Consider the following 25,026-nt stretch of genomic DNA (forward strand, 5'->3'; position numbering starts at 1 on the left):
ATGATGCAGCACAAGAATGGGTAGCAAAGACCTTCTATAATTAGACTTTGACAGTCTTTGAGTGGCAAACAATGAAAGGGAAAAAGGAGGTAGTATGGTGTCATAGAGACCATCCACTGACCACAAATTTATCCAAAAACTTAACCGTGTGCACAAGTAGCAACGTACTGTTTGAAGGAATACTGCAAGAATAACTCCAGCGCAATGTGCAAGCTGTTGTCAAAAAGGACGAGATTGCATTTTGGCTCTTATTTTAGGAGAAGGGTGTGAAAATCAGTTTGATTTCAAGGGATTAGAGGCAGCTTCCCTATGGAAAGAATCAGGCTTGTATTCTTCTGCTCACTGAAAAAAGAGTGCTTATCTCCCCATTTGCACATCTACAGAGTATCTGTATCATAAAACATGACCAGCAGCTTAGCTGACACTGCTTAAGATCTGAAGAACAAAGCCTATACGCTGGTATCGCCTAACGCCTTAACGGACATACAGGCACATCACTAACACAGAGTAGTCCCGACTGCGGCTGCTGCCCAGAAGAGGCCTAAGAGCGACTTAGTGCAGGAGAACACAGCAACCTCTGAGCAACGTGTGCTGCTTTTATACCTAGTATTCTCCCAGCATCTCATCAGTTTCATGAGTTTTAAAATTCTTTTTTTCTTGTATTAAGGAACCTGTGCAGTCAAGTGTACAGTAGTTTCAGTTACTGCTTCAATCTAATCAGGTGAAATGCATAACTCCTGGATTTATATTATTTGATAGTAGCAGTGTCCAAAATTACATTTCAATAAATTTAATTTCACAAAAAACTTTACTGTGGAAAGAAAATATCAATTCAACTTAAACCAACTTTTCTCTTAGTTCAATGTTTGTATGGAAAAATAATTAAGCAGTCCACTTAGAAAGGCATAATCTGTTCATGAGCATGCAGGTATCAATTTTATCTTATGAGAATTTTTCCATGTTCCAGTTGCTTCATTCCTTATTACATGCTGCAAAAGGCAGTAATAATTTTTATAGCCAAATATCTCTTCATAAGATACCAGGTGGCTTTCAATATTTACTATTTAAGTCATGCATGAAATTTAAACATTACAAAAAATGACTTACCCGTTGACACTCCTGAAATATGCACATTTTCAGAATGTTCTGCAAGAGCACCATTTCCTAAAATTAAACATAATGAATAAGCTAATTTCCAAGATAAAATTTGTAAAAATTCTTCAGATACCCTTTTACAGAACAGAAAGAACAGAACTGAAGTTATTTTAATTAATATTAAACATTAAAGGTCCTATGTTCATTTTATGATAAAACTTAGCGAAAAACTAGAGAAAAAGTTACTATACAATGAAAATAAAAAAGCAAGCATCATTAGTGTATTAGAAGCAATTAAATACACTAGAAAGTTAAGGTAACAAGAGACTGATCGCAGCAAAGAGTTTTGAGAAACTTCAGGCGTTTCAGATGCTAGACTTTGCATGATTTTGCATCAAATGCTATTTTTTTTTCAGGAAAGGTTTATTTCAATGCATCTTCCCCATCTCCTCCTGGATCAAGGCTTGTGAGTAAATGCTATGCAAATAAAGACATCCATGGGAAGACATCCATCTATTTGATAAAGAATTGCAGCCTATACCCTTTACCCAGAAAGATGTTTCAGGAATAGCCAGGAACTCGCTACCTTCAAGAGTAACTCCCCATCAATGTTCATTAAAACCAAGTATACTTGGCAAAGACGAACAATGAGACCCATGTGGTCATCAAGAGTTAGAGACAAAAAAGTTATTCCCCCAAATCACATGCTACTTGATACTCCTCCGAAGTAAAAGAAGTCTGCTAAAGAGAATACGGCTGCTGACAGGTGGTAGCCCTGTTACACGATGTGACAGATCCAGTTGTATTTGTGCACATTTCTCCCACTGAACAGCTCTCGTTCCCCACTCCTTTATTCAACGTCTTTTCTTATAACATTTACAACAAATTTTTATAAAATCCTCCAGGCATTTCAGAAGGAGGGAGCTCCTTTGAGCATAGGCAGTGAATCTAGACTGTAAAACACATCACTACGCAGATTTTAAAACCACAACTCCTAATCCCTCAAAGTTTTGTAATATTGATGATTTGCCATGTCACACAGATTTTCATCCATGTGAAATCAGTTGTTCTACCAGCATTGCAATGTAAGTGTGATATGTTTGGGTAACAAGAACCTTAAAAACTTGAAGAAAACTCAAATTCCTTTTGTACCAAGCCTAGAGAACTGACCTAAAACACATACACCTAATCGAGCATCTCAGTGTTCCTCCACGGCAGCGGTTACAAATAAAATGTTTCAGAAATTGCTCCCAGGGTCGACACCAAACACACAAAGACATAATTTTTTACTTCCTAAAGACACAACACAGCTAGAAACTGGTGATCAGAATTTGTAGAAAAAAAGCAAGTCTAATTTTTATTTTCTTTTTAAAAAGCCCACTAAATTCTTGGGCTCTCTAAAGTGACATGTTCTCCCCCCATTTTTAACGTCCTAATTTTGCTGCATATATTTACATACCAAGTTGCTTTGTCTCAATTTTAAAAAAATTCCACACTGTAACAATTCCCCCTCAATGTTCAAGACAGAAGTATTCTAAAAGAAAAACTATTTCAAATACTGTATTAGTGAGCAACTACTTTCCAATTGAACTATTTTCAAAAGTAAAACATACCTATAAGTTTTAAAAAGCTACTCCCAAATCATTTCTCCATTTTGCATAGAAATGGACAAGCTAAGGAGTGTTTCCCGCTCTGATTTCATGTCTTCAGTAACACTTAGCTCTAAATTTACAAAATAAACACCATCTTTGCTGTAAAGTGATTTTACTTGTGATTCCATGGAAGCATATTTCTGATTGTCGTGTTTTCTATTATTTCCATCAACATAAGGAAAGCATTAACACACTTCAAGACCTCTTGTTTTAAGCTAAAATTAGCTTACTGGTATTTCATCTTTCAAATTACAGTAGGGATTATTCACTGGTCTTGTATTTTCAAAAAGGGGTTATAAGCAAATACAACTATATCTGTACTTGTTACTGAACACTGAAAATGAACAGCGCGACAAAAAAAAGGAGGAGTTCACAAACATTTAGAAATATAAAAAAAAACCCAAAGTAATTACACTGAAGACAGTCAGTATCTGGGCACTCCATTGATGCACCCAGAATCTGAATTACAGACAAGCTGCCTACATACAAAAACAAGGAAAACAAAACCCCAGAATTTTAATGAAATCAGTTGTGATAAAAATACAATAACAAAATATTAAAAAACTGACATAACACTAAAGTGATGGAAAGAAAAGCAATGTGTATATATATAAAAAATTGACAAAAACTATAAATTAGTAATAACGAGAAGCATACTAAAACAGGAACTCACATGCAAATCCTGTATACCTTGACTTAGAATTAATGAGTTAAATTAAGAAGAAAACTTTGTATCCAAAACTGGAATGCTTCATTATTTTCCATCCAAATATGCTTTATGATCTAACAATTAATCTCTTGACATAAAGTGATGTCACATTTATTGTTAAACTAACTTCAGTGATTAGTCAGAAGAAACACTAATGTGAGACGATGAAGCCCCAATTCAGATCCAAGTACTATAGCATCAAAAAAAGGTGGTGGGTTTTTTTTTAATTATCTCCTTCCCAATAATCCGTCGTTACATGAAAGATGAACCTTAGAAACCTCTCAGATTATTACTTCACTTTTTTATTGGAAGCCGTCACTGAAGAGTGTGGTCAGATGCCATTTAAGCGTTACTAACTGCTGACACCTTTATGAAAGTTTTAGGCAGTGAACCTTATATGATCACAAAAATTATGTCACATGGTTCCATATAAACTGAGTCCACCAGAATATCAATGTATCAGATAACAGATCATTAACTTCCATTAAGATACAAGAACATCATTATCTTTGAAATTTCTGTTAGTCTATTTAATACAGCACAGTATGAGTATATTAAAAAAAAAATTCTTATGTCACCAGTAAGCTTTCATATTTCTTGATGTTTAAAGAAATATTTACTACTCGTTCCCATTTCAACCTTAAGTTTTAAGCTGAAACAGGTGCCACCTAACAAAATGACACAGAATTTGTCCACATCAGTTACAGGAGCTGGGTAAGTCTGTGTGACATGTGACAACACAGCGCTGGAAGACACACACTGAGAAGCTCTAGCATGAATCCATTCTGCCTGTGAGAAACCACGTTTGTTTTTCAAAAGCTAACATCTTCTATCAATTTTTTTTTGGGGGGGTGACTTCTTAAAAAAAAAAAAAAAATCACTTGTGTAACCGGGGCTATACCCATCTCCTTCATATCCTTTTGTAAATACGTATGACAAATGGACCACTTAAAATAAACAGAAATGTTCATCAACTTTAGTCCTGCAGCTTAAGATACAGTCAGCAACTGCATTTAAGTTAAAAAAAAAATTCAAATGGACAAGGCATTTAGTATGTTTTTTTCTAAAAAAAAAAAATAATAATCAAAATATAACCTTTGGTAAATAGGATATGAGGTATGTTAAATTACTGGTAACCTTTAGGTTAAACAAAAGTATAGAAAATACTTTTAATGGCTTCCTATTTAAGTGCACATGAGGTTTTTGCCACCACTCTTGGTAATATCTCTAAAGGTTCCTTGACTGCAATAAAAAAATAAACAAAATCAGACAATTGGTTATTAAATGAGTTTAGAGTGTGTTTACAGCATGGAACAAACTCCAATTTCTGAAGTGCCTTTCTGTCTTGAATAACTTTAAAGATCTCTTAAATGTTAGAAGCAGGTTACGGTCAAAGTTGGTCTCTGATTCTCAGAGACTCATCCACAAAATTTAATTTTATTTTCACAGCACAAAGCCAGTCCCTTTGACCTTTGTCAGTTTTTTTTCTATCCCACTCAAATCCTCCAGGTTGAGACGCTGTCTTGTTTTAGAAAGAGACAACAAGTAGTTCCACAAACACTTGAATTAATTCCTTTTGATTTGTGTCTCACAGCTGACTGACCACAAAAGTGGGCAAAACGACACTAGGTTTGCCTTCAGGTTTTCCAGCAGTTGGGGCATTTCTCCCCTATCAGTCTATATGAAACTGTGTTAAACACCTCCCACTCCACCCTGAAAAACCCAGCACCCTCACAACATCACTTCTGAGCATCCTGGTCCCACAGCCATGAGCCCTGTACTCCTACACTGAGTCTGGAGAGGAGAACAAAACTATGCGGAAGATAAAAACCATAGCCCTGGAAGGTGTTCAGTTCACTGACATCTTCTGAGTTTCATCAGAGATAAGAAAATAAACACAGGCCAGGGGCGTGGGGCTGGCAATGAGGAAAATGTGGCAGCAGCAAATGCTCCAACCAAACTGCAGAGGAAAACTGTAAGGGGAAACTGTGGAAAAAACAATGCTTTCACATTTGAAAACCATGACATGTTTGGAAAAAATAAATGCCAAGTTCTATATGTTTGAAACTCAGAGAGTGACGGTGCTGCTCGGACTTAGGTGGAGGCTAACCACAATGCCTTCATTTTGGGATGTTCCCCCCTACATCCCTCCTTCCCCACAGCCTATGCAGCACAGCTCGCTCTCGAAATGGGACCACTGTCAGACCCAAAGCATTATCTGCGTATAACTTCAGAGCATAAAACTAAGCCCACAGTCCGGAAGTGAGCTTCGCCTTTAAATTTCACTCAAATTCATGCCGTTTTCAAAAAGCATGGCCAAACAGACAACCCCCCAATAACTAAGTGTCCCTTTTAGTCAAAACATTCAGATTAAACAAGACAAGCTTCTGTATTCCAGATACATGAACTTGCAGGTTTCAGACAAAGAACAAGAAGTTCATCTAAATACTGATATATTTGAGATAGCAAACAACGACTCTTAAATGAAAACCCCATTTAAATTTCAATTTGAGTAAAACTAGCAATATGAGCGCACAGTGAAGTGACACATACTGTAAAAGTGCACCCAGAAAGTTTGGTACAGGCGACTTTGTCCACCGTGATTGTAAAATTCTATACTTAAGTTTGGAAGAACATCATGAATCTTGGGACTCAGTTAAATACAGACTGTGTTTTACAGAGAAATGAACTTGACTGTTGAAATGAAAAATGAAAAGAGAAAAAAAAATCCATAGTTGCAAATGTCACATTTAAGTTACCTTTATTTCTGGTGTTAGACCAAGTAGTTACTGTCTATAAATAAGTCATGCACACGTATCTCCATTGAAGCTTAATTCTTCTATATCAAGATTAACAGGCAAAATACAACCCCCCCTATAAATAGAACTATATAAATTGAGGAACTGCTGCACCTGAATGCTTACGAAGAGAGCGCTTTTTCTAAACTACCTTGAGCTAAAAGGTACTGTGGTGCATAACAAATGCTACATAAGCAGACTGGGCAGGATATTTCTCTTAAACCACAATTATCAGGGACAAGAGATCAACACCACTTCCTGTATATCATGTGTTTCCAAACACCCTTTATCACAGTACATGTTCAACTTGCTCTAGAGAATGCACTTCATGACCAAACTTCCTTTCTTCATCCTACTCAAAATTCCTGCCCGCTCTATACCCTACAAAGACCAAGCCTAACTTGTTTACGCTGCCTCTTGGCAGCTGAAGTTACCTTGCCTTTATCTTCACCAAATTTTGCATCTAACTGACCAAGTGTGGATGATGCCACCAAAATGAGAACCTTACTATCCATTCCATGAACAGTTTGGTGCTGCTTTGCATATCACCCCACTAAAAAGCCACTTAGCAATGGTCCTATGATGCCCTAGTCCAAAAATAGCAACAAACTCCTTGATCTAGAGATATGGGAGCTGGAAACATCCATGATGCCTCTGTAATATTCCAGAACGCTTCTTGGAAGCGACCCCTTTGGCTAGCACATTTTGTGACAGCTCCGGCCAGCGGCCATCCCACCCCCTCACCCTGCAAATATCTAAGCACAGTTGTGCAGAAACCAGCTCCACCTGAAGACGCCGTGTCTCAGGCTGAGCCAGGGTCACGCTCGTCTGCCAAGTCTGTGGGAGAAGAATGCAAAGGCAACTGCCCACTCTTCATACCCACAATTAATCTACGGTTGAATGTTACAGCTCAGAGCAGAGCATGGGGGCCACCAACAGAAAAAACAAGCACCTCCTCCAGATAAACCAGATGATCTTTAAAGGTCCCTTCCAACTCAAGCCATTCTATGACAAAAACATTTGTTCAGTATGTAACCCAAAATACTATACTGAGTTATTTACACATAGGTCACATGCAGTTAATGAGCCAAAAAAATTAGGTAGGATCCTCCTCAGTCTTTTGTCTCATCATTTATAACCTTCTCGTCTCATCATTTATAACCTCCTCATCTCCTGAACAATTTTGCACCCGTATTTGTTAAACTACTGTGCATTTAGAACTGAACGCATTAGCTGCAGGGATTTAATGCTGTAACAGCAGCAGAGAGCTAGATATCCATAGGTAAGTGGCCACACTGCTGCCAAACTCTCCTGTACTACAGAAGGAGTAGTACACAGTATGCGACTGAGAAAAAAATCACCTTCTATGATTTCAAATGAACATGAGGGTACAAAAGGGACTAGACTTGTTTTTTCATCCTTTATAACCTAGAAAAGTCTATGAGAGTATGGTTTCTCCTGTACTTTCTCTTTCATCTGTGCAAAATGTGTTCTTCTACCACTGCTAAACCAGATTACAGAAATTCAGACTTTGCCTCAGAAGACAGGAACAGAGCTACATGTACAACTTCAACATTACCAGACAAGGAACTGAAAGTGGAGCAAACAGATATTAAAAAAAAAAAAAAAAAAAAAAAAAAAGAGAGAGAGAGAGAGTCTAAGCATTTGAAACTTACCCTCCCAGAACAGTTCGCGAAATAAACAGTGTTATTGCTACAGGGAAATTAAGGTGCGGCAGAGCTGAGAGTACACAGTCCACTGAAGCCAGGCAACATTTGTTATGTCTCTATATTCAGTGACAAAGGGAAGCAGCAGTGCCATTCCCAGATTCCTACAGAAACCAGTCACAGCCTTTACAGGTGACACCATATTATTACTTCCTGCCTTCTAATGGCTTAGTTTGCAATCACTGCATCCTTTTGATTAGAGATATGCATGAAATCAAATTAACACATCGGTGTTAATATGCCTTTGGACTAACTACTCAAGATACGATTCATGATCCACAGCCATCTCATATTTTCATGTCTTTATTGTTCTTTTTTATATAGTGCATCTTTGACCAGAAGTTTTTTGTCCCACACCCAACTGCTCCTAACTTTCATGACAAAGGGCAATACCAGCTTTTGCATAAGTTCATATATTTCACGACAAAGGCAATTAAAAAAGCATCGTGAGAAGTGACAGTATTGACTTTTAGGCATTACTTGATCAATACTCTCCAGTTTAGGTGTAGAATTTTTGCCAGAGTTATGACAAATTTTGTATTATTTATTTTTAAAGCAATAGTTTGGTATTAACTAGTTACGTGCAGTTCCTTTCCATACTTCAAAAGGGTTAAGTACTGGAGTCATAGGAGTTTCAGGTGGTCGTTTGTAAAACCGTTAAGCTGTGCAGCAAGATGTAAATTATCTTTCAGGTAAGGGAAGGAATAAATAACCATTTCTTTTACTCTGAAATTATACATGCAATAGACAGAAACATTGAGAGAAAGCCTTACTGTCGTGCAGACATCAGTCAGAATTCTCTACTAAAGGCAAGCTGAGCAACAGAGTGACAAGATTTATTCCAAATCCCTATAACAGAAGAACATCTGCTACAATGAAGATACAGTAAATATATCTAAAATTTCAAACAGTGAAAGCTAACGTTCACGCAAAATAAGAAAGTGTTGTGTACTCAAATACTACAATGGCATAGTTAATTTCTTTAATTAAAGAAAGAATAAAAATGACTAACAGATGAAACCATACTGAAATAGTGGCTTATTTAAATATGTTTATGATACAAAAGCAGGAAATAAGCACATAAAATTTCACTGTAAAAACACATAAAGCAAAGAAATTCTTCACTCTACTCAATGCTGCTATTTTATGTAGTACCATTTTTATTTTAGACCAACTGTGATGTAGGTTTATTTAGAAAACTAAGACAATTAGAGAATCAATTCTGCAATGGAATTCTTTATGTAGGTTTAGATCTTTATTTTTTACTTCTTACAACAACCAAAATACCTACCATTTTGTGCTTAGAAAATTATTTCTTGGGTATAAAACAATAAAAAAAGTGACGAAAGCGAGCACTGTATACTTAAAATCTGTCATCCAATATTGCATTTTTCTACCACCCCCTCATTCTTATACTGTCTTCTCCTCCTCACAGAGAGTACTTTAAGTGACAAGTAGCTGCATGATACTTTTGAAAAACAGGTCCTTATTCATCTCTTGGTGAATAAGAGTGTCATGAAGTTTCCAAATCTACATTCACTGTACAGAGCTTAAAGCCAAAGTTAATCAGTACTTGAGTGAGCAGCACATCCCTTCATTACTATAGTCTTGATAACACTGACTTAAAAATCTTCCAAGAAAAATATTCTACTTTTTTTACATTCTTTAGCATTGTAACATTATTCCCACACACCAAAAAAAGTCTTTTTTCTTCAAAAACTGTCTATTAAAACAGGTACTCCAAAAATCAGAAGTTTACTACATAAATAAATGCTTTGAATTTGAATAATATATAATGATTAGGTCGTAACAGAACTACTAACTTCTCTGCCAAAACACTAACTATCCTTAATTCCTGATAATTTTATGGTGCTAAATGGGGATTTGTTTACATTAGTATTTTATTTCAGATAAGGAGCATGCTTCCGAATCTCCTGATCTGCTCCGCTTTATGTGGTTTGGTTCACGTTATACTGTGCCCTTGGAACCATCAAACTGGACTCCTTTTAGATGACACTCATCTGGAAGACATGCTCCTACCAGTAATAGCTACTCACTCCTCTGGACCATGCTAGAGCTAGTCCAAAGAAAAACCTTCAGAAATCTTCACAGCGCAAATGTTACATCTTCAGCCTATCTTGTTTTAGTTCACAAATCCACACCTGCCAGGCTGTGGGATGTGCCGATGCAGAGACACCCCCCGCTACCCAACGTCTCAAGTATGCTCTGCCCACCGGCAGCTCCAGTGATGCCAGGGAGGCTCCACCTCAACTTCAGGCACATGTTATTCACAAATATTACACCAATTGTGAATGCTGTTGCAACACACAAAAGAAAATTTACAAAATTTCATATAAACCATAATGAGATGCTAGCATAACGAAATCCAACATAGATGCTGCCAGCCAGATGATGCTGGAGCACCCAAACACAGCCCCCGGCACCACTGGGATACATCAAGCAAACATTTGGAAGATGCTGCAGTCTACAGCGTGAGCTCTGGCATTCCTGCTCTATAGGTGTGGGTTCTCAGCCACTTTCCACTCTTCCCTGGATAGGAAGGGACAGCTCTTCCTTATTGCCAATCAGACAGACAAAGCAACCAGTGGTTCTGTACTTGGCTGCGTTTAATGCAGCACAAACCTCTTTTTTTGTGGGTAGGACAGGAGAGACTCATGAGAGAGAACAGGAAGCACTTTTGAAAGAGATCTTGAAACACCAAATCAGCAAAATCAGAGGTTCCTTTATCCTAGGTTGCAAAAGAGAAGCTAGAGTAGTAACTATAGCAACTCTGATTTAATGTTGCAGGTGGAAAAAAAACATCTGGTCACACCCATAAATCCCATAAGACAATTTTTAATTGAGTATATTGTCACTAAAATACAAAATTTTAAATTATTAAAATAACTTGACTTAAGAGAAGGATTTTTGTGTGAAAGTTTCAGCAAAAAAAACAGTTAAAGCTTCTCAGTTGTAGTTTAAGAAGGTGGGGACAGAAAAGAACCTGGCTTTTTTTTTTTATTCTCTCTCAAAAATTCCACAAACTATTTATAGACAGCTCTAATATACTTGGCAGCAGGCAGTGGAAATTGGAAATCTAGCAGAGACACTGGCTCAGCTTCAACAAGATTCCTGATTTTAAGCACATAAGTAGCTCTATTCATGTCAAACCATATACTTCTGCCCAGCCAGGTATAAAGGAAATTACTTGTCTGACCAATGCCTACAGGTTGTAAAGTTGTACGTGTCCTCAGGTGGTAATCTAGCACAGCATTTTGGATTAGACAGAGAGTATAAAAAAAAAAACCAGATTACTAAAACCAATTAAACAGTTCAAACAGTGAATACAGACTTCTAAATTACAGCTAAATCTCAAGTAACTTTAAAAAAAAAGATAAGCAAAGGAAAAAGTATACCAGAAACTAGGGCGGGGAGGGAGGGAAGCAAAAGCGACTATACTGCCTACCCACCCTTAAATGAACTACCTCCTTTATAAGGCTTAGGTGCCTATTCTTAACTGATTAGACCCTATCATGAATGCAAACCTAACAATTTGCCCTCCTGTTTGAAAACATTCCACTGCTGTATTACTTACAAGCCTAGAAAAAGTCAAAGTTTCTAGCTATTTTAAACAGCTATGTTTAAAATAATAAAACTCAATTATTTTAACAAAGGACTGCTCAGAGCCTTTGTACATGTTCAACCGCAGTAACTATTCTTTTCTTCTGAAATTCCATTTCAGATACTAAAAGTATTTCACATTTGAGAAGTGCCAGACTAGGGGAAAATTTCGATGTGTGGGCTGTGGAGCGCTCATACAGTAGGGGGAAGAGCATTTCAGATTTGATTCATATTCTTCACGTGCTTCATACTTTCATCTACTACAGTTTCTGTAAATCACTGTTGCGGTAACAAACATGGTTTTGTTTTTGCTCCATGCAGGTTTAGACTGATTTCCCATCTTAATTCCTTATAAATACAGCAACAAATGGCACTAGGCAGAAGTCTACATATAACTGGCATATTATATCGAAAAAAAAACCACCACCAAACCAAAACCAAACGTTTACAGTCAACCAGAAGATTTCAGGCCTCTATCAGAAGTTAGACAGTAAAAGCAGGGCTTCAGTTCATACGTTCTTATGATACAATACTGCTGGTTATCCTGTCTTCTTCAATGATTTGATTCCATTCCGTTTTGAAAAAGCGCTATCAGAAGAAACAAAATAATTATTCATAAACTAGTAACTGCAGCCATCATAAATCTATTATAAGCTTGCAGAAATGAAAATATTATCTGCTATAACCCCATGAATCCCTACCAGGAACCCTCAAAACATCCAAGCTTCTCATTCCAAATGATAGCATGACTCAGAATTACAACTAATTTTTTTCCAAAAATGACTTAAGTAGTGTAGGAGTATTCGATATTGGGGGGTGGGGGAGAATCACGAGGATTTTTGAAAAAAAGGAAAACACTGCTCCACTGCTGCATCTTTATTACAGAGCCTACATCTCATGTGACCAACAACTCAAAAGAGAAAAGAAAAACAGCAGTCATATTGGAAAGGAAAAAAATAATATATTAAAAAAAATAATCATCACCTAAGACACATCCAGAGAACAATGGTTTCAAAACCCAGAAAGATCGTTGCAGTCATAAAATAAAATCACAAAAACTATTTATTTTAAGTTTTTATTCAACAGATGGGCTAAGATGTTACATTCAGGCAGGAATCAAGGAAGAAATTTCATATTTCTGACAGGAGCAAAAGCAGGGGGTTGAGAAATCTAAACATAATTTCCAGATTTGCTATATTCTTTCTGATACATTGGCCTAAGCAAACCAGGGAATACTGGAATCAAGAGTATACACCCACCGAGCTTCAACTCTGCCTTCCTGAAGGTAACAGCAATAAATTAGAACTAACTGCAAAGCATCCCAGCTGCATTCACTGTGATGACATAACTGAACTGAAAACAAGCCATTTACTGGAAAAGGTGGTGAAGCGGCAGTATATTTACATACACGTTTTACACATACATCAAATATAAAAATCATAAAAGCACAGCATGTTTATTGCATCTAGGAAAAATATCCTCATTTGAAAGATAAAACTGTGTTTTCTTCTCTTCTCACTACTTATTACTAGAAATAAAACTTTGATTTTGACAACCTTTTATACTCTTAAATGTGTTTTGGTTTCTTTCTGATAGAATTAAAAAGCACTGCAGAGTTCCCAAGAAAGCTTGTTTGCTTAAATTTACAAGAAAAGTTCACAAAAACCACAGACCATGCAAATACTTGTGCAGACTTGTTTATGCAAAGTCTGGCAACTGGAGCTTTTAGACCCCTAGCACCTATTCAGACTGAAACTGAACTTACACGAAATGTCACGCAGTCTGCCCAGCTATCCTCCAGTAATACAGGACAGAGTCTCTGTCCCTTATTAATGCTTCACTGAACTAATTAAAGTGTAGAAGTAACCTCCACAGTGTTAACTCAGCACGCCATCCTTCATATGGACTGCAACGGCACAGTAAAAAGAGCTGCCAAAGGAGGGAAGAGCTCCCAAGGCAACGTGCTTCTTGCCGGTGCCTTCAACATCCGTAAAACGATGCTTTTTGTTAATCTCGTGCAAACACCCATGTGCAAAATTAATTTCATTATTTATTACGAATAATTTGATCTGCTCTAGTTACAGCAGACAGAAGCAGAGATGTCACTGAGTTGAGGGAAGCACCACATGTAGATGCTTCCATTCTCAGTATTAAAAAGGCATTCAATCCACATAGCTCTTTCTCTACTGTTATTTGTCGGCTTCAAAATTTCTATCACTACGATAGCAAAGGCTATTAATTAGCTATACTAATTTTCTAGACTTGCCTAAACTATGCTGTTTATTAAATACCCTCAGGACCTAGGAAGAAGAAGAGATGAACTTGCTATAGCTTGCCAGTCATAACATACTGCATTCCTCAAACTACACTGTGAATTGCTTCTATTCAAAAAAGACAGACATTCATAGAAGACAGATTGCCTGCAAGATACGAAATTGATTTTACTTAGATTAATAACTTATTTAATTAAGAATCAGGTCTTAAAATAGCCACGGCATACTCCTGGTACAAACACGTGTGCACACACACTTGCATGAGTATGCTCAGCACCCATGTAAGAATTCTGTGCATGGCAGCCTTGCTACTTTCACATTCTTTTGTTCAAACAATTTAGTTTCATCAAAGCAAACAAATGATAAGGGAAATATCCAGTAAAATTTATAATCCAGTAAAACTTATTTTCTCTCCAGTGTTTTACCCAAGACCTGGGTACACTTCAGGAAAATTCTGCTACAGCTACTGCCTGACTCAAGTCATTGATTCTAAAACAGGAAACTTTAGGAAGTTCCATGGATATTTTTAAAAGTCTAGAAGTAATCTATATATGTGTATATATATATAATTAAAAACCAATAGACAAACAGGTGTAAATCTCTAAGACCCAAACTGGTATTTCTTTCCTTCTCTTTGGAAAGCAGATCTCTTCTTTTTTGTTTTCCCCTTCCATGTTATCTGCTATTAATCCCGTGATTCTTGTCCTGCAAGAATGATGCTGGTGCTGTACCTTGCACTTTAGCATAAGTATACCTGTAAAAGAGTTTAACACTTTTTATTTCAAACACTACACAGTGTCTTAAAAATAAATTTGCAAAAAGTTTAGAGTCTTCTTTATTTGGCTCATGGTATCTGTAAAACACAGTAACATGCTACTGCGTTTTTTCATAAAAGCACAAATAACTTTCATCATGATTATAGCTTTATTGTGTCAGGATCCGTACAAACGAGAAAAACGACTCTTGCTCCAGAGCTCACTGTGAAAACTGCATGTTACATTTTTATCAGGTAAAGGAAAGGACAATAAAAAAGCACAACACATAAAACCATTGGAAATCCCAACACACCAGATACCAAAACATCATCAAATGGCAATGCTTTATAGGAACGACAGCAGAGTCAAGAGGGTTCGAGGAAAGCAAATATGACGCCTTTGGGTTTCCCATGGACAGATCTACCCAGGACCCAGGTGGTGGGAAGCACAAGGGAAAGAATGGCTGAACTTGAGTAATGTTAATAAGTGATAAAGCTATCAGTACTAAAGAACCACTGCAGACAAACTGGATAGTAAAACCAAGTGAAACAGAACTCTGACTTACAGCTATCCTGTGCTAACGACTCCTCATTGTGCCTCATCTTGCCTCTCTCCCCTTAATCACTCAGAACAAAGTTCAAAATTCTGAACACCAAAGGTGGAAACTTCAGGAAGCATTTGGGAAACTCTGAATTACATTAATTATGCTGGAGATAGCTATAAAGACAGAAGAGCTTATGTGAAAACAGCTGCAAAACAATAACGGCAATATGGAGACAGTAAACACTGCCACCTTTATATGCAATGAAAAGAAGCCCACGTCTGACAGCCAGAATACTTCTTTTCACATTCCACAGTACTGCAGGGTACTGGAGCCTCTTGCCATGGGGATTCTCAGTAGTTAGAGCAGACAAACACAATCTTCTACTATCAGGAACTAGAAACAAGGGTGTTGGATATTATTACGACTCCACAACTGCAAAATAAAGCAAAGAAATCCTTTCTGTACAGTTGAATAAGCATTTAATTTTACATCCAGTTTAGGCAGCTGCAATTCAGCAGAGTACAGCACACTTTCAAGATAGCCATAGTGTAGGTAACATTAGTCAAAGAGAGCAGAATAAAGTTTGCTTCAAAACACTTAAGTATATAATTTCCCTACTGCCAAACTATATCCCTGAGACACAAAAATTACGATCAGAAAGCTTTAAATGTGTTAAAGTAGACACACAGCTAATTTACTACATGGATTCTGGTTTTGGCTTTTTGCAAGGGGAGTGTTTGTTACAGAAATTAAGAGATCACAGTGATTTGTAGATGCCATAGTATCCAATAAAGGCTGTTTGTATGACCCTAAATGCACTCTCTGTGCCTACTCTCAATAGAGTTAGTAAGAAAGTCTCACATTGTACAGGTCACAAAATCCCAAGTTCTACTACATTACAGTAGCTCTAAGCTTGTGTCATGGTATGGGCTGGGATAGCCACTAAAGAGAAGCATACTTCAGCTTTATCTCACTTTCACTTGTAACATGGAATTTGCACTCCATCCTGCTTTGCTTCTCAAACATGCACAGGTACTCCCACCCTGACCCTCTGTCCACCACATACATGTACCCCAGGGCAGCAGAATCATCATTTCATTTGGAGCACTTTGCAAGAAATTGGAAATGCCTACAAAATTCATGATACATGCCTTATTTGTTTATCTCAGCACCAAATAATCCCAAATACGGTGTCTCATTGCACTTGAAACCTTCATGTCTCAGATGTAAATTCATAGCAACTCAAAAGAGCAGATTTCCAAGAAGCTAGATGCCTGAAATAGGCACATTTACAAGTGTGAACTGGCCCATTGGCTTCCACCTAATGCTACCACCTCAATGGAAAAACTATGGAGATGAACAACAAAGAAATAAACTGCCCCCCTTTCACCAAAAGACAGCCATACTGTACCATCCCTCTCAGCTTCACCAGGGCCAGCATGGGGCTGCCCATTTCCAATACCCCTCTTCTCTGGCTTACCCACACGCCAATCCCACCAGCAGAACTAGGACGGGAGTTCATACAGGCAGGTGCTCCCCAACCGCTCCAGATCCTGGGATGTTCACCAAGAAAACACAGAGGCCCCCCCGCTGCAGTATGCTGCAAAACCTTACCAAACCACCAGTTTCCCCAGGGAGGGAAAAGCAGGTAGCCATGAGTGAATGCGTACACACAAACACACAGAGGGCTCTCTCCAGGACAGAGTTCCTATGGCAAAAGCAAAACAGGAAGAGAGGTTTAAACATAATGAGTGGAATGAATACCTTGGAGAAGAGAATGTGATCAAACAGGTATTTCCAAAATCCTTATCACCATTTACCTTGACAGTCATATTTATAATTATCTTCCAGTATGCTATCCCTACACTTGTACATCTTCTCTCCACTTTTGCCTTGACACAAGCTCTTCCAGCTCTTCTCATCTATCCCTTTCTTGACCAAAAAACATACCACACACGCTTACGTGAGCCATCAACTTCCTTCCTGAGAACAGTTTTAACAACTAACTACTTCTTCTGCACTCGAACTTCCTAAAAAACTTATTAAATATATGGAATACTGTACCAAAGCGTGTTTTTGACTCTTCCTCTGAGGAAATCTCTGCCGAGAGTCATTCAGATAAACACCAGATGGCTGAAGGTCAAGTTACAGAAATACTGCCCACCCCTTTGTCCAGCCAGTTCACCACCCGATACTCCAAAAGCCAATTCAGTTGTTTAGTTTGCACATATTCACTTTTATCCGGCAATCTGAATATCAACTTGAGCCTAGTTTCCCATGGATCACACAGCATAAAAGCAGTTGTGCACATCTGTACATTCCTCACAGCTTCCAAATACTTCTATTTCTACCACATTGGCAGAAGAGTAATAGTCCCGAAAATCCAGTTAATTAGCATTACAAGAAAAACAATTATACATTTTCACTTGTATTCCAACATAAAGTTTGTGAAGTTTCTTGTTGCTAAATGTAAGAATTTCCACACAAAATGATAAAAAATGTTCTACCTGTCTGCTTCCAATAGAAGATAGCTGGTCTGAAGGAGCTCTTTAAGCGGCAGTAGCAGATCATCACTAAACCTTTTAAAGCAGTCTGCACCCATTCACTTCAAGAAACAACAGCTGAAATATACAACGGACTGTGTTTCTTATGAGCAGAAGAGGATTGGCATTTTGAGGATGAGAGCAGTTACTTGGTAATCACATTTGTAAAACCAGACAAGGACAGGAGTTGGAGCTTTAAATGAAGTACAACAGAGGCACTGCTCTTTAAGTAGCCTATTTCCAGTTCCACAATGAAAACTCAGCAACTGCATCTTTCCCAAAAGGGTGCTGTTTGCATTTAAATACTTTAGGACCACTCTTCCTCCTTTATCTTCCCGAAGGGACAGACTAGTCTGCCTACACCAAGAATTGAGACTTCTCAGAAGAGCAGTTCAGATCAGGAAGTCACATTCCTGTCGCCTCTCATTCTTTTAACAAGCCTGCCTTTTCCCACACTGAGTCTGCCTTAAATTAAGCCAAACCAAGACTCCCCACTTCATACTCACACACAAAATCAGTGTAAGACCAGAACTGTGGACTAACAAACTACTCATGCACAATCACGGAGCAGGTATTTATGTCCTGTGCTTCAGCTTCTACCCTGCAAACAACAATACGTTACAGTGTGAGGGGTTATTAGTCTACCTTAAAAAAAAACTCAGATAAAGAGCTTTTAGGCAACTACACAAAAAATATTTTAAAGGAAAAGTGTTAATTGAAGGTTTGTTTCCAAGCATGCCACATCAGCAAAACACTGTAAATCTAGATGTGAGTTAAGTTTATAGTATTCTTTTGGTATTTTAAGAAGAAAGCTCAGTACCAGCAAGTCACCACTTGATACTCAAGCGTTCTTTTACTTCCTATGTGGCATTTCTTTGTAACAGTCAACTAGGGAAAGAAACTCAAACGGCAGCTATTCGCTGGGACACTCAGATTCAACCTGTGTATCAACGAAACAAAATGATTTTTTTGAAGAAAGGGATGAAGAATGCTTTGGAAATATAGCTATGTGAAAAATACACTAGTTTTTATATTAATACCATTTACCAAACTTGACAGGCAGTTGTATTCTTTGGGATGTAGCTTCTTTTCAATTTGCATGAAAAGCATTGTTACACTTGTGCATTGATGAAAGCAGATTACATCCCTTACAACTCCTTACTGGCAGCTCTGCCTAATGAATAATAATAATAAGCCACAGTTTAAGGGCATTGGTTTTGCCGTGTCTTGGCTATTCAAAAAAGGAAGAGGATAGGAAGAGGATATCACTACAAGAGGTACAAGTTCTGGGAAAGAAATATAAAGGAAGTTTGGAATATTTCATGATATCTGAGTTTTCCATTCCTCATCTTTTATCGATAGTATATACATATACCACTTTCTAAAATTAGGAAGTACTTTCAAGTTGACATAGATTGCAAAACTGAAAAGCAAGGCTTATTTGTGATAAAGTAGATACTGTGAAGACTGAATACTTGCAAATTTTTGCACTGTTTATACTTCATCACTGATTGTTATCCATTTGACTATTTACTTGATCTTCCGTTCTGGATCATCTGCAGAAGTACTCAGAGGCTCAGCACTGACATTACAAGACAACTTTTACATGGATTCAGTCATTACCAGTGTTGGGGCACCAAGACAACATGATTTCTCAAGAGATCTACATATTCGCTCTTGTATTATTTTAGCCAGTTCAGGCCACAGAAGGTAACCATTAGGCCTGCTGCAGCTAAAAGTGATGGTATAGATGACATTCCTGTTGGGCTTTGTCCTCTCAAAGCAAAACAAATTATATAGGTTTCTAATGTGGACCACCTACAACAGAGATAAATGTCCTACAATAATCCCGGGTGGGTAAAATTTTCAAATGCAGCTTTTTATAAAGATAATTTTGAACTAATAAACACACCACTGAAAGTTCTAAGGTCTAAAGTTAATTTCATTGCTTGTAATTATCAAACTGCAGGTAACAATTTTACTACCTTTTTTAAAAGCAGCTCATTTTGATTTGACTTCGATCTTATTGATGCCAGCAGTAAAATATAAACTGATCACAACAAAGCGCAGCAAAGTCAAGGCTGAGCATGGATTAAAATTCCACACCCTCCCCCTTCCAAATATGTACATATGTATTCAAAGCAAGCATAGGACTTAGTAGTACTTACACAAAATCATACACAAGTTGGAAAACCAAAGATTTACCTTGATTTTGTGAACTTCTGCTAACACAAAATTATGGATGAAGTCGATGACTAACTTCACTAAGGATGGGCTACAGCAACAGTCAACAGAATAGGAGACAATCTGAAGCACAAGGAAAGTTAGTCTTGGCAAAGAAACAAAGTCATAGGTTAATGACAGAGCCTGCCCTACACAAATATGCAAATACTAGCTGTTGAGAAGTTTAACTGAAAAACACAGTATTTGGTAATATTATTTTTTTTTTTTAAATAATTGTGACCATGCTACAACAGGGAATGCTTCACTCTATACTGCTACGGAAAGGCTTTAAGGTTCAAATAGCTATGGGTTTCCTTTTTAAGGAACGTAGCTTGAAGAGGGAAACGGGTAAATTAGGCTTCAACGCACTAATTCAGCTGTAAAATTAAGGGCAAAAAATAACATATACAGGCAGATATTCCACTCTATTAAAAGCCAACCTGCTAACAAAATTCAGCACTTGCTCCTACACCCTTTTTAAAGGGAGGCACTGAATTTTAAAATAGCAAAAAATGTGACATAGCATGGTGACAAGTACAAGATCAATGTCAGACATAATGCCTCCATGTTCGAATTTCTATTTATCTGCTTTTATATCATGAAGTATATCATTCATTTAAGTACACATCCTTCCTGTTTAATAGCAGATTTCCAGATATAGGGGAAAAAAGCAGACCCAGGACAATGGAACCCCATAAACTGCAAAACACATACTCTGATTACATGTCTAAATAAATTAAAATATCTTCAGACACTTGAAAAATACACCAAAGTACACAGTATTTCAGTACAAGCATGAAAGAGTTGCTTAGTGAGAGTCCGATGCCATGATCCTTACATTCATAGCAATAATTTATAAATCATGCTCGACAACTCACAAGTTTAAAGCTAGTTCAGACCTTCCCATCAGAGTAACTCATCTCCCTTGAAAAAACCTGTTCAATGTGATCATTTTACTTGAATAACACACCCACACCCGAGAAACTGTGCATGCTTATTTCAAATTAGGTGCTTTGAGCACTTTATTGGCTCCCAAACGTGCAGCATGGTCAGCAAGCAGGATCTCAAATTAAAAATTTAAATTCAGCTTTATTGTGGTCATTAATCATTTCTGAAAGCTATTGCATTTTATGCCAAATTCCTTCATGTTCAATGCTCTAAACGGCTATATCCAGAGTGCAGATCCACCTCCTGTGTAAAGCCACAAACTAGGGACAGTTCCAGAAAACTGGTGAAAGAGGTTCAAACATAGACTTACTCATTTGAGTCCCACATACATCTTCCTGGCCCCCATGCTTTAAATTAACATCTTAAGACGGATGTACAGCTGAGTATTTCATGATACTCATTCCAAAAATTCGCTATCAAGCACTACTAGAACTTTCTGTTAGGAGTGTGGAGAGGGGTCTCATTTCCCCAGCCGTGACCTTCAACTTTTCACTCTGGGCAGCTCTGTCTTGCAAGGGAGTCACCTCTGGGAGATGCCATTGCATAGGACAGTTTGCAGCACTGCTCCTCCTCCTAATCTACACATTCAGAACACAGGATCTCTTATTCCTGGAAAACTCCTCACGGACCCCAAAGGCACCAATCACAAGCCGTGTGGCTCCAACAGATAGTGGGGAAGGCAGACTGTGCTCCTCACTGAGGCAAGAGGATAAAGATATAGTCCTTCTCCCAAGCCTTATTCATATACAGTGTAAAGGCAAAAGGGCTGTACATGCAAATTAATGTCCCAGATTACCACAATGGATGAAGAAAAACAGAAAGGTAGTACTGGGGACCTGAAAAAGAACAGTAACATTATCACTCAGCTTTAGTATATTGGATTGCCATTTACATGAGAACTGTGATACCACTGAACATTTGTTAGTGTGCACACATGACAGACACAACAGAGAACTTGAAATCAGGGACTGGAGGGAGACAAGCTAAGCAACACCTAGGCAACAGGCACTGGAAACAGCATTAGCTGGATCAGCAGCAACAGGGAGGTCAGTGGTAACCGGACTCTAGAAACACACCGCTCCCAGGCACATCCAGCAGTAACGCTGCTAAAAAGCACACAATTGCCAAATGCCAGTACCAGCCAGAAAGAGGAACACACAGCAGGGTCACAAAAAAGGATGTTTCAAAACATTGACGAAAGCCATACACTGAGTTACAAAATGCTCAAAAACCTGTTTTTTCATTCACTTATTTTCTAAAGCACAGGTGAAATGCAAGAACCTAATGTTTCTGTAACATCCCCCTGCCTGAGAACACTTGGAAGGCCTGAGAGCGACACCTCATGCAATTCCTGAGCTCCGCCTGCACTCAAACCCCTTTCCTTGCTTGCTGATAACTCATAAGAGTAACCTCTTAGACTAATTAGATGCTCACTCAGCCACCATAACATCCCTTAAAATAAAAGGGGGCTGGTTCCCTTCCTCCCTTCCACTTGCACAGCCTCAAACAGTAGCTGCTCTCCCAGACAGCCTGCCTTCCTCTTTCACACTGAAGAACAGTTCTGCCACCTTTAGCTGCAAACGGGCCTTCCCGAGACGTCCCAATCTTTCCCTCCCTTGCCATCCCAGCTCTCCAGTCTTCATCAATATCTCTAACCACAGACACTAACTGAACTTTAGCCATGGAACTGGTTGCTCTTTCAGTACCTTTAGATAGGAAACATGAACAATGGAAGGTCCATCCCACTCAGTACTTCCAGTTGCAGGTGTCTGTGATCAAGAGAGATGTGACTGATGATTTTATTATTCATCTTCCTGACTCACCAACAGGCGTCTCTTTCAGAATATTTAAACTGATGTTTACATCACAGAGAGGAGAAATGTTCCATCTCCATACTTTTAAAAAAATATCAACTGTGGAAAAAATGAAATATGAACTCTCTCAAGTCCAGTTACAAGTATTTCCATAGGGTTTAGACACGCATTTTGAGTTAAATCCCTGTGTGCTCTCTCTGAGCACTTCTTTAGAAGAGAGCAAATGGAAAAATAGAATTGCTTAGCAGTACAAAGAGCAGACTGGAGTAAATACAACAATATTATGAATAAAACAGCACATTAATTAGGACTCTAGTATCATTCTATCTTTGGAAATTACTCTGTTGAGCTCTATGTGCAAGAAAAAAGGAGAGGAGGGTTAAAGCCTGCTCTTAAAACCATGCGATAAGAGGAACACTTATATATATGGACTTGTTTACTGCATGTGACCTATTCATTATCTGGCTCAGTCCCAGTTACTACAATATCCCTAAATGAAGCTTTTACTTTCTATTACTTGAGATACTCAAAATACAATTTCATAGAAGGAAAACACCCTATCAGGATATACTAATTCATTGTACAAATACACTTTGTAAAGTGTGGGGAAAAAAGGCGGTAACCAAAAAGTCTTATGAGAATTCACATACAACTAAAAATCTAGAAGCCAGAGCACATAAATGGAAGCGGATGCCTTTCCTCTACAAGACACAGCAACAAGACCTCCATTTTCTGTTCTAAACTGCTCACCTTCAGTTACTAAAAAGTTCTTTCTAAAGGAGCAGTTCCTTAAATGAGTAAGATCGCTGCATTTTTAAAAGACATTGACTAGAACAAACTTATTACTAGTAACACTGTATAAATTAGAGGGAAAAAATTCCTTTTTTTTTCACCCCCCATGTAAGAACTGCTTTCACAATCCGTACTTTCAGAGGGACCTATCTATGCCTCCCCATAGGTTCAGACAAAGCTGAGTAATAAAACCAAGTTACAGCAGCCTCTCCTAACTCTTAAATACAAGCAACTTCATTATAAGCTTCCACCACATGCCAAAGTGTGCTCACGCTGCTTGTTAGAGGATCACTCTACTGTTTTCTGGCTGCAACTGACTTAAAAAGTCTGCTCTGATTACCCAGAGTCAGTCCCAGGGGCTTCCACTTAGCAGAGGAAACGCCTCAGAGTTTAAGGGAAAGGTAGTCATGAATTAAAGACACACAATCGCATGGGTGAAAACATGCAGTTCACAGCCTAATACACAGTTCAGGCGTACTTTCCACTTACTGAGAAACAGAACTAGTTCACTTTCATTGCTTTGTGGAAAATTCATAGTTCACTAAGACCGAGCAAGCTCAGCTCTCTTGCACATCAAAAAATTACACAACCAGCTAAAGGTATTTGGGAAAGTACTAACAAGTCACAAGATGCTTAAATGAAAAGAGAGATCATCTCATGATAACTCAAGCTACTAAACCAAATGTTTTTGGGTTTGTGTGACTTCCGCCCGCCCCCCCACCTTCAAAATATGGTCTACTTGTTAACTCTCCTAAATTTCTGGGGGCTCTTATTCTTGCTTGCTAACTTACTTTTGATCCAGTAACCAGTAAGTCAGGGGTGTGTGGAATTCTAAACTTTTTTTTTTTTTTTCGACTAGTTTCAGAAAGTTGTTCCTTGCAAAACAGATGAGAAATTACACAGGAATTCTCCCATAACCTAAAATTCAGAGTGTCAAACAGAATAGCCGGGGGGGTGGGGGGGTGGGGGTGGAAACAACTAGCAGACAGCTACTAAACATGCTTGCTTTGCTAAAAAGATATCAACATCTTAACAATGTAGCAAAAGTTATAATATATCCAAATTTAAAGTATCTGTTCAGAGAAACAAGTCAGAACTACAATTTCGAATAGTGCTTTTGAAAGTATTTGCATTGATCTGTCAATTATGCTAAATTTAGTAGTTTAAACCTAGATACTCACAAGAATCCATACTACATATTTCAATGCAACTGTAAACATTTATGTAATAAAGCATTATTAAAGTAACAATTGCAACAAAAAATCAAGAGTAGAAAACAAAAAAATGTAGTCTGAACAACACAATTCTTCAGAGTGTGTTATCATATCATAGGTAGAATCACTGAATAGTTTGGGTTGGAAGGGACCTTTAAAGGTCACCTAGTCCAACCCCCCCGCACTGAGCAGGGACACCTTCAACTAGATCAGGTTGCTCAGAGCCCCGTCCAACCTGGCCTTGAATGTTCCCAGGGATGGGGCATCTACCACCTCTCTGGGCAACCTGTTACACTATTTCATTACCCCATTGTAAAA

At 38.0% G+C, this 25,026-nt stretch overlaps 1 protein-coding gene across 1 annotated transcript in view; it reads right to left on the bottom strand.

The window, feature by feature from the left end:
• LRP12 (LDL receptor related protein 12) overlaps window positions 1–25,026 on the bottom strand; it is a 52,741-nt gene that overhangs the window by 21,495 nt on the left and 6,220 nt on the right. Inside the window, exon 2 of the mRNA XM_063327380.1 lies at window positions 1,108–1,164. Coding sequence (XP_063183450.1) covers window positions 1,108–1,164 — 57 coding nt within the window. The remainder of the gene's footprint in view (window positions 1–1,107; window positions 1,165–25,026) is intronic.

This window comes from Chroicocephalus ridibundus, chromosome 2, assembly GCF_963924245.1.
Source record: "Chroicocephalus ridibundus chromosome 2, bChrRid1.1, whole genome shotgun sequence".
NCBI classification, from domain to species: Eukaryota; Metazoa; Chordata; class Aves; order Charadriiformes; family Laridae; genus Chroicocephalus; species Chroicocephalus ridibundus.